Source organism: Coenobita brevimanus, chromosome 23 (assembly GCF_032717465.1).
Source record: "Coenobita brevimanus isolate Jiangsu-jjx chromosome 23, ASM3271746v2, whole genome shotgun sequence".
NCBI classification, from domain to species: Eukaryota; Metazoa; Arthropoda; class Malacostraca; order Decapoda; family Coenobitidae; genus Coenobita; species Coenobita brevimanus.
The window spans coordinates 49647351-49664278 of record NC_136976.1 but is presented as its reverse complement, the minus strand read 5'-3'; the positions used below and the strand labels follow the sequence as shown (position 1 = coordinate 49664278).

At 42.4% G+C, this 16928-nt stretch overlaps 1 protein-coding gene across 1 annotated transcript in view; it reads left to right on the top strand.

Moving 5' to 3' along the window:
• Positions 1–16928, top strand: part of Marf1 (meiosis regulator and mRNA stability factor 1-like protein) — a 514957-nt gene that overhangs the window by 309138 nt on the left and 188891 nt on the right. The window contains exon 13 of the mRNA XM_080267004.1: positions 12660–13929. Within this exon, the coding sequence (XP_080123130.1) occupies positions 12660–13929 (1270 nt within the window). The remainder of the gene's footprint in view (positions 1–12659; positions 13930–16928) is intronic.

Below are 16928 nucleotides of genomic sequence, written 5' to 3'. Positions count from 1 at the left end.
TATTGTACGATTGCCCAAACAAGTGTTGTCTTGCTTTCTTTAAGTTTCGGACAAAACTCTCTGGGTCTGGTACGTTCATTTGATTGGGAGTTAAGAGACGAAAACAGTCTTTGCCTTGACTGCAGACGTTATATACGATGTAAAAAAAAACTAATCTTGCAAAAATATTACTTAAGTTAACCGTCTATTTTTATTCAAGTCAGTAACAATAATTAAATAAAAAGCGACATCTGGCACGTTTCCACTCATCGTCGCGATTCATGCCAGCAGCGTTACCTACTGTATGTAACAATTTTCCCGCTGAATTTAGAGATTTTAAAAGCAATCTAGCTGGAAAAAATTTAAATACCGTATTTCATGGCATGTTAGACGCTGCAGTGTGAAAGACGCACCCTGCTTCTGAAAGGGAAGTTCTGAGAAAAAAAGTATGTCTTGACCAAGACTACAGAAAGGTTGCCTGATATGAGTATTTTTCACTAAAACACACACTCACCTTTCAGAACCTCTATTCAGTACTGTATATCTGTTTTTGGTTTCTTTATTTTTATGTAAAAGAAGGGTACAAGACATGAAAACAAACAGCCCCTTCCTTACATGATGTTACTTCATTCCATGACACTATCCTAACACGTTAGTCTCTCTTCAGTACTGTATGTATGTTTGGTGTCTGTATTTTTATGTAAAAGAAGGGTACAAGACAAGAAAACAAACAAACAACGCCTTCCTTATAAAATGTTACTCCATACCACGACGCCATCTTAACACTACCGGTTTGTTTATGAAATATGAAGTGTCCGATTCCTTTAGTACAGTAGTTTGAGACGTGATGTACACTACATACGTATCAGTATTTAGAGGTAAGTATTATTTTTTGTGAAATGAACTTACAGAAACAAAACTCAATAAAACCAGTTCTTTCATTCACTTAAGAAAATACAAAGGCCATTAAATGAAGAAATACACTACAGTATATCTCCAAAACAAATGCCTGCATGTCTTCAAATGCCTGCATGTGTACTGAATTTTAGAATCAAACAACACAACCATATTTTCAAAAATCAATTACAAGGAATGTTTACACCTTTTTATGTACCCTAAAAGCCATCCTAACATGGGGTGATCGAATTTCCATATCGCTAGGTGCTAAACTGCTAAATTGCTAAACCGCTAATAATGCTGTAATATCGGGAAATATTATTTAATGATGCAACTGTTTTTCCCATTTTTCACTAACAGTAATATAAGACTGCATCCTTCTATGATGCTCTTGTATCGCATGAAACAAAATATCAGTAAGAGATGCCAGCCTAACAAGGATATCTGAATTTCCATATGAGACAGACGTCTGTTACAATGACTTAGCAAAAGTCATGCTAGCCAACATCCTCAATATGATTCCCTTGCTAGTTAGTGATTGGATAGCAAGTGATCATTATTGCCCTTCTGAAGGTTAGCAAGGGGTTCAGAAGTGATCATGTTCTGAGAGTTGGGGGAATGCTAGGTGTTAAACTGCTAAATTGCTAAACTGCTAATAAGCTGTAATTTCAGACTACTGTTTAATGTTGCAATTGTTTTTCCCGTTTTTCAGTAACGGTAATGTATAACTGCTTCCTTCTATTATATTCTTGTCTCTAATCAAACAAAATATCAATAAGAGAAGCCAGCCAAACAAGAGTTATTGAATTTCCATATGAGACGTCTGTTACAATGACTCAAATGTCATGCTAGTCATCATCTCCAGTATGATTCCCTTACTAGTTACTGAATGGATGGCAAGCAAAGTGATCATGACTGCATTTCAGAAGGTCAGCAGGGAGTTCACCAGTGATCATGTTAGCCTGCTAAAGTAGTGTGTATGCTAGATGCTAAATTGCTATACCGCTAAACCCCCAGATGTCACATGGCCAGTTGTAAACAAACCCTAAATTTTTTCTTAAGCCTGGGTGTTTCTAATCGTAAAATCTGAGTATATACACAAGTGAATGTAACTTTTTACAATAAATCAAGAGTGTTTATACTCTAAAAAAATACTTGACTACCAAACAGTGAGATGATCCTCTGTATAAGTGATTCTTCTAAATGGAGCCAAGGTAGCCTCGCCTCCAAGGACGCATGGAGATATCTGAAGGTGATTTTGAGACAAAAAAGTGAGTCTTCCACCCCACGAAGTACGGTATTTTCTATATATCTGGTGCTCTTTTAAAGTCCTCTCCAGTGTTTTTTTTTTTTTTTTTATTAGTATCCCTCATTCTGGTGGATTTTTACCACTTTTGAGACCACTCTAGTGGATTTCTAAACTTTCCCTTGGGCAACACTGCACGCCAGCCCATACATCAGTCATTATCAAGCCCTGGATGTGAGAGGTTATGTGTTGGCCTTTGTCACGGTTTCCCCCCCTCCTTTTTTATACAGTTCTTTTCACCATTAGTTCTCTTCATTGTTGCACTCTTGCTTTTGACTATCATCTTCTCCCTCTTTAGTTCCTTCATGAAAATGCCCTGCCCAACATATTTCATTGCATGTTGGATTTTCACCGTGTGATTAGAAATGACCAGTTTCCTCAAATAAATGCACTGGTTTCACTAACGTAACTGAGTACCAGCAGATTAATTTGTTTCTTGATAGTAACACAGGTGGTTAGGAGTTATTCTTGGGCACATGCAATAATTTGTCTCTTGGTCCAGTGTTTTGTTATGAGGGGCTCCATTTGGCAAATTGCTGTGTTCTACCCCTCCATATTGCTTATCCATCCATTAACTGTCCTCTTCTTGATGTTAAGCTGCTGGATTATCTGGCTTGTTGTTATATTTGGTAAATAAGCAATAGTCTGCCTGCACTGAGAGGCTGTAGTATCGTGTTGACAATTGATCTTGTTCAGTGGCTAGCTCTCACGGGTTTTCCCGCATAGCAACGTAAATGTCATCTTGCATAGAGAATTTAATGTTGATAATATATGTTTAGGTGTTTATTTTTCTGATTTGATGGCACGTGATTTCGGCATTACCGTTATCTATGGGTTTTATTTTATGGGATGTTTCTTTCTTCAGTATTCATGATTTAGGGTGTAAAGTAAGTATTATGAGAGTTTCTCCGCGTTTTAACTCTGAAACTGTTGAGTGATAGGGCATGTGTTACACATTCTTTCGTACAGCTAAGCCCCAACTTTAGTATACAGTAATCCCACATATTTCGCGGTAGTTACGTTCTTGTAACCCCCGCGAAAAGTCAATTCCGCGAATACTCTATTAACAATTGAAAACTTGCACTTGTGTCCACCATGCTGCCCATCACACAGTCCATGTCCATACTGATTGCGAGACAATTCGCCGTCAGACAATTCCCCGTCAAAACATGGACGATTCCCCTTCAGAACAATTCGCACCCTGGACGATTCCCTGCCATTCTATAAATATACTAATCAATACTTTCATCAATATACTTATTATTAATTAATCAATACTTTAATAACTATATTTCAGGGGGATTCAGCAAAGTCTATGTTCAGTAGCGTAGGTTCTGGATATTATTTATTAGTTGCACCTTTAGTCAATAATTAACTTGTTTCTTCCTCGCTGTAGTTGCCTTTGAATTATATTCTAGCGTCACCCATAGCTATCTTCATTAATGAAGGCGAATTGTTTTGTGTTTGTTGTGACTGCGAATTGTCCCGAAACCTCCATACTCATTCCGAAATACCTTCTTACAAGATTGAAAGCACATACTCCATTATGAAGGAAAAACGTAAACACCGTACTGTAATACACAATTATCTACACATTTATTAACAAAACAGTACAAAATAAAAAAGATGCATTAACTGGTGATAGCAAACACTCGCACGGTCGTTTCTTAGCTTGTCCAGTAACACAATTTTCTCTGCTAAGGTCATAACTTGATCGTTTTGTCACTTTGGAGTTCTTACTAATTGTATTATTAGCCTTTGGTGAGGCTGGCTTACGTCCTGGGGCCATGTGGAAAGCAAGTGGGAGGCAAGAGGCTGATATCATAGTGTGGTTACAACCACAACAGCCACTTAAGGCAGTCAGGCGTGGACTGAAGAATGCGGGGCAGAGAGCAGTGTTGCCATATCCAAACAACGAAATTATGCTAGGGCAATGAAAAAATTATGCTAGATTGAGCATATTTGTTCCAAGTAAAAAATGAATTATGCTAACTTGAAGCTAAATGATAAAATTCTATACATATTCGTGCAACATATTAATTATGTATTGTTTACTATGAAAATATTAAAATGAACCTACATACAGTAAGAGGATAAATATCGGTATCTACCCATACTGCTTTTTCCCACGAAACTTAAGTTTTTCTGATGGATTTTGATGTGATTCGTTCGATTTTGAGTATCATTTCCGTCGGAAATAACCAGATTTTGAGATATGACCCCCCCCCCATCCCCGTGAAATAATGAGGGATCTTTGGGGAATCGGGGGTTATAGGGAGGGGGGGAAACACAGAAAATGGTCATTTCCGACTGAAATGAAGCTGAAAATCGAATGAATCATACCAAAATCCATCGGAAAAACCTAGGTTTCATGGATAAAGTACAAAGCTCAAACTTATCCTAACCTAACCGAACCAAACCGAACCTAACCTAAAACCTAACCTAACCTAACCTAATCCAACCTAACCTAACCTAACCTAATCCAACCCAACCAAGCCCAAACTGAAAGTAACCAACTATTCAAACATCTTCTTACCTTATTCGTCTCTCTCTCTCTCTCTCTGATTTGTAGCTTTTATAAAATTATTCTAAAAATATTCCATTCCATTCTAAATTATGTTAGAATGATTCTAAAACTTCTAATATGCTAAAAAATATTCCAGACTCGAAAATTTGATCAAAATTATGCTAAAAGAATAAAATTATGCTAGATATGGTAACACTGGCAGAGGGGCCGCGGGAAAGGGACAGAGGGTGGCGTGAGTTTACCGTGCTACAATTGGAAGCTGCGGGAATTTCAATTTTTTTTTTTTTCTGTATATTCAAGGATATTTTTGTTGAACTTATTAATGCTAAGAAAATCCGCGAGAGGGCAAAACCGTAGACAAAAAATCCGCAAAAAATGCGGGATTACTGTATTATGGTTTCCCCCTCCGTAATGTGAGATATGCGCAGTAAAAACTCTTATATATTCTTTTTGGAGCTGTTTACCTAGATATTGCTCTTTCTGGTATTCATTATTCAAAAATATAACTAGGCCATGGTAGTTGCCAGATACCATGTTCTGAGCAAAAGGTACTGGGAATCGAGTCATCACTTCATTGGGCATGTGTACAATATTGTACTGTACATGCACACATACAGTACTGTGCTGTGTACAGTAAAGGACTATCATATGCATTGGTACAGAAATTACTGTACTGATATTTTTATATTGTGGGAAGAAATCTTTCTCTCTTTGTGTGTGTGTGGTGTGTTTGTCTTCCGGTGGGCACACGACATTCAACCTTCAGTAGAGAGGTGGACAGACGCTATCACTGAACATGTACTCATGGGTTGTAGTCTGTGTTACATGCGCGGTGGTCAACGGTACCCGTCAGCCAGAAACCACGCTCACCTCGTCCTTTCAGAAATAACCATAAGATTTTCTGGAAGATATTCTCAATGTGTTTCCCAGGCATAATTGCATAGGTTATCTTTACCTGACCTTACCAAAACCAACCTATCCCAGTAGGGCTGCTTTGCTAAGGCAGCTGATTGTGGTATTGAAACGAATACCCATATCGAATGGAAGTGTAATGTACAGTACTGTTCATACACACATACAGTACTGTACTGTGTACAGTACTATCATGCATTGGTACAGAAATTATTGTACAGTATTGATATTGTAATCATATCATGGGAAGGAATGTGTGTGTGTGTGTGTGTGTGTGTGTGTGTGTGTGTGTGTATTTACCTAATTGTGATATACAGGAAATGATATACAGGGTCCCGTCTCTGTTTCTCAGTGTCAAATTTAAATTAAAACTCGTTTAAGTTTTTAGACTGGATGATCTCTTTGTCCAGGCTGTTCCATGGGTCTATACATCTGTAAGGAAAACTATTTCTTGCTATCCTTCAAGCAGCTTGGTTTCTTCAGTTTCATTCCGTGTCGTCTTGTTACTCTCGTATCCCATAAAAATAGATCTATCTATATCTATCTATAGCCCGATGCCCTAATCCCGCAAAGGGTGGCCGCAGACAAAACGCCTCCAAGTCACTCTGTCACCCACCATTTGACTCCCCTCCCCCCAACTCACCCCCCCCTCCCTCATATACCTCTCAACTCCATCCCTCCACCTCATCCTCGGTCTACCCCTCCCTCTCCCTCCCTCCACCTCACCTACATACACCCTCTTAGTCAGTCTTTCATTCTCCATTCTCTCCACATGTCCAAACCACCTCAGTGTATTTCTCCTAATCTTTTCAATCACATCCACATCTACCCCACAACGTTCCTTCACTTCTTCATTCGTCAACCTGTCCCTCCACGTCACTCCACATGCTCCTCTCAAGTAACTCATTTCCACTGCTCTCACTCTTGACTTGTTCCCCTCTTGCAAGGTCCACGCCTCGCTTCCATACGTCAGGGTAGGGATCTTCTTTGTTAATTTTATCTACTCCCACCATGGTCCTGAACACTGGAATCATGTCTCCCCTCCTTTCTTCTAGGGAAGGCAAATCCAGCTTTTCCAGCCTCTCTCTGTACGACAGATCTGCCAGACTGGGGACCATTTTGGTTGCTGTTCTTTGTATTCTCTCAAACTTGTTTATTTCTTTCTTTTTGTGTGGGGACCACACTACTGCTGCATATTCTAACCTGGGGCGAATCATGGCCACTATCAATTTTTTCATCATCTCCTCATCCTTATAATGAAAAGCTACTCTTAAATTACTCAGGAGTTTATACATCTCTCTAACTGCCTTGTTAATGTGTTTTTCATGTGACAAGCTGTATTGGACCAGCACTCCCAAATCTTTCTCTTCTCTTGCTTTTGTGATTGGTTCCTTACCTATCAAATAATTCAGTGATGGCCTCTTGGCACTTTTACCCATTTCCAATATTTTACATTTCTTTGCATTGAATTTCATTTCCCACATCCGGCTCCAATCGTGTATCCTATCCAGATCCTCCTGCAGCATTTTACAATCCTCCTCAACCTCTACCTTCCTCAAGACCTTTGCATCATCAGCAAACAGACTTGCATAACTGTTCACTCCATCTACCATATACAGTATATGTGTGTGTGTGTGTGTGTGTGTGTTTGTCTCCTGGTGGCCGCGTGACTCTCGACCTTCGGTAGGGAGGCAGACAGGTGCTGTCGCCAAACATGTACTTGTGACTTGTGGTCTGTGTTTGATGATGTTGATGGTTGGGCAAGACCTAGCCTGGTGTCCGCTTGACTTTCGATGTTCAGTGGAGAGGCAGACGATTGCTGTCACTAGACATATACTCGTTGCTTGTGGTCTGTGTTACAATCTCAGTGGCAGTTAGGAAAAGAGTTGGCCAGGTGCCCGTGCGATACTGGACATTGGGTGGGGATGCGTACGGACGTTTTGACACTGCTTGTGGGTTACAGTCATATTGCTCAGGTGCTGGAGGTTCATTGGGAGTGATCGGATGAGCGCGTGACTTTGACCACACAGTACAGGGATGGATGGACATTTTAGCTGTGGTTGTGAGTTATGGACTATTTCCCGCTCAAGGCTTGAGCCCAGCGGCCACGATACCGAATATTTGGACATGTCAGCTGGCTGGCCAAAGTTCTCGGGCACTTTTACGCCCGGATAATAGCAAGTAAATTTGGATAATGGTTTAATAGAGCCAAGGTTCAGCGTCCGGATACTGAACACATCCGGATAATGAGTGTCCGGATAATTGAGGGATCACTGCATATCGGAACAAGTCTGATAAAACCAGAAACAGTCCAGACTACCTGACCACTTCAGCTATGTTCGCCACATTAAGGTAAATAAAGACATGTTTATCATTGTACAGTACAGGTGACCCCCACTTTCGTGGAATCCACGTTCATGGATTCACTTATTCGCGGATTTTTTTAGAAGAGAGGGTCCAACTTTCGCGGGTGCACCCCTGGTTGTTCCTGGCTGAGGGGTACCATTTGCCACCGCGCGTGTAACACAGACCACAAACCAAGAGTAATTGTATGGTAAAACTGCCAGTCCGCCTTTATACCAAATGGCGGGAGCTCCTCGGCCTCCGGGATTAGTGTAGAAACTCCCCACTGCGTGAGCCTGTCTGCTTCCCTGTTGAATGGTCAGAGTTGCCTGGCAGGCCACATTAGTCATATACTGCCAGAGGCAGTGATCTACTGGTCATCCACTGTTGCCCTCACGTACTAACCCTTGCCTGGGAAAACGGAAGTGAACCTTATATGGAGATGTCACCTTGCTGTGTCTTGCTTCCTTTGTGCTCGAAAGCAACTGTTGGGTGCGATATGGCAGCGCTATACTGCTTGCCAGTGAAGAGAAGCCTGCACCTCAGTTCTGGCCTTTCTGCCGCTCGTGAGTGGTAGCGCTTGCAACAATGGCTGTGACTGCAGTTGTGTTTGTGGTGGTTCCCTACTTTCTTTAGGTTGTGGCACTCTTACACTGTATTCTCGTGTGTGTGGTGGTGGCCCCACCACCACCTGAGAAGCAGAAGAGGAAGGTTCTGAGTCTGGTGAAGAAACGTGAGATATTGTAAGGTTCATGCGGGCTGGACCACAGGACGCATTTTTTGCAAATATGATCTAGCCTGTTCAACACTGTTTGATAACAAGAAGTCATACGACAAGCTTGTGCAGTACGAACAGGACTTTGCCGAAAGCACATGTCGTGGCAACAGGAAGGTAATGGCCCATGCCCGACATGCCATTATCAACCAGTTGACACTGATGTCATTTCGTCAGCAATGTGGTGCCAGGTTGCTGATGTGTGAGACCAAAGAGAAGGCTGCAGCTGAGAAGTTTGCAAGCCCGCACAATGTGCAGGACTTCAAGGCATCAGAAGGATGGCTCTCGCGCCCAAGCTTCACTATGGACTTGCTGGCTGTAGGGCACACGGCGAGGCCTTGGACGCAACAGTGGAGGAAGTAGACCTGTTTCGCCATAAAGTGCAGTGCCCGATCAAGGACGAGTGCCTTGCCCTTGGTCAAGTCTATAACGCTGACGAAACTGGTCTGTTCTACAGCTCCTTGCCCACCAATATCCTGGCTGAGGAAAGGGAGAAGTCTGTGCTTGGTCAAAAGTTATCCAAACAACGTGACTCTGTTCTCTGCTGTGCCAGTGCTAACAAGACGCACCACCTCAAACCTGTTGTTGTTGGGTGTGCAAAACAACCACATTGTCTTCGTGGGTTGATGGATAGCCTGTGTGTTGTGTGGTGCCATTCTGTGAAGGCCTGGTTGAGATAGGTTCCACAGATATTTCATAAAGGAGGGTATCTATTTTCAAACGGAGGTCCTTGGAATCGCTCACAACCAGGTGAAGGCACTCCTGCTCCTGGACAATGCCCCTACGCATCCATCTGAGAAGAATTTGGTTGCTTTTGACAGGCAAATTAGGTGCATGTTTCTGCCAGCTAATACGACTGCTCTGATTCAACCAATTGACCAGTGTGTTATCAAGGCTGCAAAGAGACTGTACCGATGGAGGTTCCTGAACGAGGTGATGTTGGTGCTGGAGGACGTGGATGTGGTCAAGGACACACGTGGGGAACAGACCTTGCAGAATCTTTGGCGGTAGGACCTGAAGTCTTCAGTATTCAACTGGGTGAACCCGCAGAAGGAAAACTCCGTCAAAACCCTCTAAAGTGGTTGGGCTCGTCTCCTGCAGGGAATTGGTGCTGAGCATGACTTCGAGGGGTTCGACGTGGATGATTTCCACAGTCGCCTTAGAACAGCAGGAGAGCAAGTGGATGTTGATGACGTACGGGAGTGGCTGGGTGATGACAGCGGCGATCCTGGTTACCACACCATGTCTGATGATATCATCGTCGCTGCTGCTTCTGTGGGCATGGAAGAGGACAGCAGGACTGATGAGGATGAGGATGAGGGCCCTGACTCACAGCCCTCCACAACTCATTCAGCCTCTTATCTGATGTCCTCTGTGGTTACTTGGAGGGGATGCTGAAGTATGCCGAGCACCCACACTATGACAAGGAGTTAGTGCAGCTCCGCCTGGCAATGGAGCTGCAGGGAGTCCAGGATGCTGTCATCCTCTGGCAGAATCGTCGGTCCTATCATCCGACCAGGATTGACTCATTCTTCAAGCCTGCGACCCCCATGAATGCCAGCCCATTCTCACCACCACCACCATCGCCACCGCCACCGGCAGAGGCATGTTTCCAACCTTTACCTTCAGACCTGCAACCGAGCATGTCAACAACCGTTGAGTCTCCGCTGGATGTAAGTTTGTGGGTGTCTTTGGAGTCTCCTGCGGTGGGTAGACCACCGTTATCGCACAGAACATCACCAGTCATCGCCCAGCTCCAACAGGTTGAGGATGATGATGAGGAGTTTCTAGACCTTTTTTAGGTGCTACTGTTTTCCACTAGACCACACGGGACAACTCCACACCTGCTGGAGTTGGCAGGTAATGAAGCCTGGCGGTGGTGCACTGGGTGGTAAGTACCCCAACTGAATGTTCTTCGGCAGGTAACTTTAGGTTTCTTTCATAGTTTCCTTGGTGCTAAAATTTATTTAGGATATTCTTGTGTGTTTTGAGGTCACAATATGGCAGAATGACCCAAAAACAGTGGCACAAATAAGAGGGAAACTGTACATACAGTAGTGTTAAGGTAGGGTGTTTTTGGGTTTCCAGTGTTTTGTTTGCATGGTTTTCTTGGTGTTGAAAATTATTTTGAATAATTTTATGTATGTTTTGAAAAAGATGGGGATGGAAGAGGTTGGGATAGGAAATATCAGCTCCCCCAGCCTTCCTCCTCCCATAATGTCTCCCCTCCCACACAGTGGTACCAGACATTTGAGTTTCTGGCTACAGCTTCACTAGTGGTTGTCTCACACATAAAGGTCTGAGCTGGCAGGCAGGTGTATAAGGCGGATCTTTCCTCGGGTGTACATGTGAAGCTACATAATGTGGTGAAATTTTTTTTGGCCTATATCTGATGGAGCCAGGATTTTGAGGGCCTGAATGATGAGTGAATGGTAGCTTGGCCCATTGAATTGGGCAAACTTGGGCTGTCTGGACATTGCTACTCCACACTGTGCCCTAGGGTGGGAAAGGAGGTCTAGATGATAATGATGAATGATGATGTACAGTAACCTTTCAAATAACGTGAGGGTTAGGTTCTTGGAGAGGCCGCGTTAGTTAAAAACGTTTTATTTAAACATAATTTTCCCATAAGAAATGATGGTAATATTGGGGGTTACGTTCCTGGACTCGGGGAAAGTCTACCCATTTGGGGAGTTATGCTACTCTAAACTTAAAAGCAACAATATTAATTTGAAAGAAAATCCACGTAAAAAACAAAAACAGTGTATTTAGGGAGAAATAAACAACATTTGATCCCTAGTTGGGCCAAAGCGTTGTTTACTTCTTCCCAAATACGTACAGTACTGTTTTCGTTTTTTACGTGGATTTTCTTTCAATTCTGCTTCATTCACGGCATTGTGAAAGTTCAACATTATTAATGCATTTGTAGGTCATAAAAACACTACAGTAAAAGCAACATTTTCATTATGGTAAGTAGGTCGCAAACAATAACAGCACACAGCCTCACTTCATCTATGCATCACTCGTCGTCTTCTGCTGTACCTCCTCACCCTGCTCCCCCACCTCCCGCTGCTCCCCACCCTAAAGTTGTTGTCCCTTCTTGCTCTGCTGTCCTTCCTCTTCCTCTTTTTCTTCCTCTGAATTCCGTGCTACTGGTGATGAAGATAACTCCCTAAAGCTTTCTGTCTTCTTCATGAAGAGCTGCTCTATCTTGGTCTGAGTGGTTTTCTTCTTTCTGTTCTGCAGCATCAAGTTGTAACAATTTAGATCTGCCATCACTTTCCTGGCCAAATTTTGCCCGAAAATGAGCCAAATAGCTCAGAATGGGGCCAAATTTCATTATCGAATACCATAGTTCGAATAAAACCCGTTTAAGCAAAAAAAAAAAAAAAAAAAAAAAAAAAGGTGTTTATGCATAAACTGCCACACATGGTCTATCATCTTGGGACTGTCCAAGGCGCGCACAGCTAATTTGAAACCATCATGTATGTGTAAAGTCGCATTAAATCGAGAAACCCTCGTTAGTTAAACACATCTTTAATATTTGTTTGTGTTAAAACGAAAACGCGTTTTTTATACTCGCGTTAGTTGAGAGGTTGTTGTATATATTTACAATACCATTCATGTTCATACCGCCTGGGAACACCAGATGCTGTTGGCATCCCTATGTGTCAAGTGGGGTTGGTGGAGGATTAGTGCCCCTCCCTGTAAAACAATTAACTCTAAGCCGTTGGCCACCCCGTTTGGGATACATGGCGTCTGGCAATGAATGAATGAGGAAACTTCAGTATTGAAATGTAGTGCTTCAGGCAGTTTTCTTTTTAATTGAGATTGCAGCTATAGTTTAGTATGGTCATTAAATATTCAGTATTATACTGGAAGTTGTTATCAACTGACTTCTTTTTTTTTTTTTTTTCCAGATCAAAGGTTGTTGCATTGCTACAGGAAGTTCCAGGAAAGAAGCTGCCATTATTCAAGTTCCGTGAACTGTATGAGAAGCGTTATCATGAAACCATTGGGGTTTCTGAAATGTACAACATGCGGGACATTGTGACTGTTTCTGACAACAGCACTGGTCGGATGCTGTCACTACACCCTGAGTTCCGCCATGTTCACTCTCCAGTTCTCCCAGAATATAATGATGATGATGATGGCACTACCCCACCCAGATACTGCAAGATACACAGTAATGGCCCAGATGAGTCTGTTGGCTGGGCTGAGAGGGACCACAACACTAGTTTGCCAAATGTTAACCTTACCTTGCGGGTTCTTGCTGCCAGTATCCACTCACTCTTGCAGTCTCACTCAGGTGCACTTCCACTGGCAAGCCTTCTTGATTGCTATCAAGCTGAAGTTGGTCCACTTGAAGAATGCGAAGAGGGTGTGCCTCTTGAACACTTGGTATCTTGCTTACCAGGTATTTGTATATTGACTGCAACTGCTGGATATAAGTATATCAGGTGGGTAGAAAATAAGGTGACTGATGAAGCAGAGGAATTAGCACGGTGTGTTAGTCCTCCATTAATTGGACAGCTGGCTCTCTTCTCTCGAGAGCTTGTGGATCTGATTAAAACTTTTCCTCACTGCCGTCTTCCTTTTTCAAGATTTATTCCTGCCTACCACCATCACTTCGGACGACAGTGTAGAGTTGCTGACTATGGGTTCACGAAATTAGCAGACTTATTCGATGCACTCCCTCACATCATTCAAGTTCTAGGGGAAGGAAACAAGCGCATGTTGACCCTGTCACACAGAGCACAGATAAAGCGCTTTTCTTCAGATCTCCTCAGAGTGCTAAAAGGGCAGCCAGCAAAATCAGTAACTCTAGATTCATTTCCTAGTGTCTATGAGAAAACTCTGAGCAAACAGTGGAATGTAATAGACTATGGTGTGTGCTGTTTAGATGATTTGTTAGCTGAGGTAGGTGAGACGACAGTGATCATTACTAGATCTGGCAGAGAAACTACCATTGCCATACCCAAACGAGAGCAGACCCCTGATGAGATTGAAAGGACTCGACAGTTTGCAGCAGAGGTGGTTGAGCTCCTGCGCCACTCTCCTCAGTGCAAGATGCAGTTCAACAGATTTATCCCAGCCTACCATCACCACTTTGGTCGGCAATGCAAGGTGGCAGACTATGGCTTCACCAAGCTTATAGAGCTCTTTGAGGCCATTCCTGATGTACTTCAGGTATGTAGTATGTTAATTCTGGAGTCTTTATTTCATTGGTTGAACAGTCTGTTACTGTGTTTGGTGTGGTATGAAAGTCAGAGAATTAGAGCATTGGCAGTGAGGTTTTTGGGAAATCAGAGTTGAGTATGGAGAGTGAATGGATAAGAAATACTATAATATGATGCATGAAAGAAGTGATGTAAGAAGGTCGTGGTCAATAGAGTTGAAAAATGTGCTTAGATGGTATGGTCGGATGAAGTGAACTGATGTAAACAAGGTAATGGAAAAGGTATGTGGGTGAGCAAGTTCGAAGGTGGGAGGAGACATGGGAGGGTAAGAAAGAAGGTAGAGAGATGTGGTAATAAGTGTGTGAGAAATGAAGGCATGGAGGTTGGGGAACCGACTAGGCTAAGGCTGGTTGGATGAATTTCTTTTGGAGAAATACATAATGGGTTTGGCACCCGTTTTTACCTAAAGCCATTGAATTTACTCTGATAGATGATAAGAAGTCCATAATATGTGGTTAATTATGTTTGTTAGGTGAAATCAGACCTCCAGGGTGTTTCATTGCAAATGAATGTGCAAATGGCCCTTTTCATTGGGCATGGTGTTGATTAGTTCTTCCTCTGTTATACTTTTTTTAAAGACACTCATTTTTCTTGGTACTTTTTCGTTTTATACTAATAATCTGGGTTACTCTGTAGGCGATACAAGGCACATATATGTGAATGACTTTGCCTGTGAGGTGGAGTCAAGATTCCAGGGGCAAGAGTGGCATACAAATAAGTGTGTGGCCCATTTGATTGAGCATGCTTTTGATTTTTTTTTTTTTTCCTGCCCCCCATTAACCCAGACTGCATCTCATCATTATTCACTGATGAGATGATCACTGCATGTCTTCAGTGAATATCGATAAGATGCAGTTTGGATTTATGCCAGGCAAAGGGACTGTTGAGCAATATTCATTATCTAACATCTTCAAAAGAAATATATAGGATGGAAGAGAACTGTACTTTGGTTTTGTTGATTTGGAGAAGGCCTTTGACAGATTTCCTACGGAGGTGGTGAAGTGGGCAATGAGAAAGCATGAGATCGAGGAGTGGCTCTTTCACACTGCCCAAGTACTTAAACGTACTCACATTTTCCAATTCCTCACCATCCAACCACACTGTACATTCACTGACTTCACCTCTCTCAAAGACCATCACTTTACTCTTCCCTACATTCGCCTTTAGATTCCGTTTCTTACACACTCTCCCAAACTCATCCACCAAGCCTTTGCAGCTCGGTGGTTGAGTTTGGGAGAGTGTGTAAGAAACGGAATCTAAAGGTGAGAATTTCATGAACAAGAAATAGTGCACAGCGGAGACTAATTACTCATGAATGCTGTGTTGTTAGCACTGTTGGCATCTGAGAAAGTGTCCTTACCCCTGACAGTCATTAATAATAATAATAATTATTAGCTGGTGCTAACTCCTAGCTGGCATAACTGATTTAAGAATTAATGCCAAAGAACTGGCCTAAATACCAGCCATAATATAAATTTGTGCAGACTGGGAGAAGCAAATTAAAGGAAGTACATGGTGGAGAAATCAAACACAATTCTACATTTAATTAAGCTCAAAGAAAAGAACTGTAAATTTATTAATTGTAAACAAAATAAATTTACGTTACAAGAATCTCAAAGTGAGTTCAGAATATCACAGCAAAGGAAATACACTCACTCACGCACTCAAATGACTTAATAATCTTAAGCCTAGAAAAACAATGAACGAAAATACTGGTCAGTGGAGAAAAAATGGAGCTGTAGCTGCGAAGAGGCTGAGTGTCTCTGACTGCTGGAGGCACTGCAGTTCACAGACTGACGTCCACTACTGCTGATCACCAACTTGGTGGGGAGATGCAGGGAATCAGAGAGCTGCTGGAGACTATAGTCGCTACAGTGAGAGTCCTGCTGTCAGTACTGCGCATGACAACACCATACTCCCATGGCTGTCCAACACCAACTAACTAGTGTTCCCAGGCCGGGTACAGGGGCATGAGAAATGGGCGTGGCTTAACGGCTAGAGAAAAAAGGCGTGGGAACGACAATTACACAAAAATATCACACGGTGAACTGCACTGTGTATACATAAAGACAGTCACATATGAAGCAGTGACGAATGTTATGAAAACTCTGTTTCGAATCTGAGTGCAAGTGCGAGTGGTTAGCTGAATGAGCAAAATTCTATGGGTTTCAGTACTGTTTTCAAGAGTTCCCATAATAAGACTAATACAGTGTCGCAAATTGCCATAATATATGATCTAGGAAATTCATGACATGCAGGTCCAGTCTTTATTGTAGTAGCAGGAGCAGTAGTAGTAGTTGTTCCCTAGGCAGTCTGGCTGAACAGCCCTGAATTCTTTATATTTTATCATGGTGCTTGAAGCTCTCTCACATGACTTCAGAAATGGATTTCCATGGGAAGCATTGTATGCCCATGACTTGGCATTTATCATGGAGAATGAAATGGGGGCAGAAGAAAGATTTAGGAAGTGGAGAGATGGAGTGGGATACAAGGATATGAGAGTAAATGTGAAGAAAGCAAAAGTGATGATATCTAGAGTTGGTGATGGCATTGCCAAGGCAGAGGGAGTGTGACCAGTTGCAGTTTGCCAGAAGGTTGTGGATTGTAACTCCATCTTATGCAGTGTTTGTGACAAGTGTATAAGAGATTTAGTGGTATTAGAGGAAGGCTGCAAAGTATTGCTGATTTTGTGTGTGCAGCATGTAGGGGAGAGCATGCAGAGACAGAGAGGAGGGAAAAGGTTGACCATGTTGAGAGGGTCTCTTAAGTTTGTGGAGGAGTTTTGTTATTTGAGGGACATGATCTGTGCTGGAGATGGGGCTGGAACTAGCTATGTTGGTAGGGTAAGTTTTGGTTAGAGGAAGTTCAGGGAGTGGCTGTCTCATGATATTGAGAGGGCACTCTCCCTATGGTAAGGAGTCCTTGTATGCAGCATGTCAGGGGTGTAAT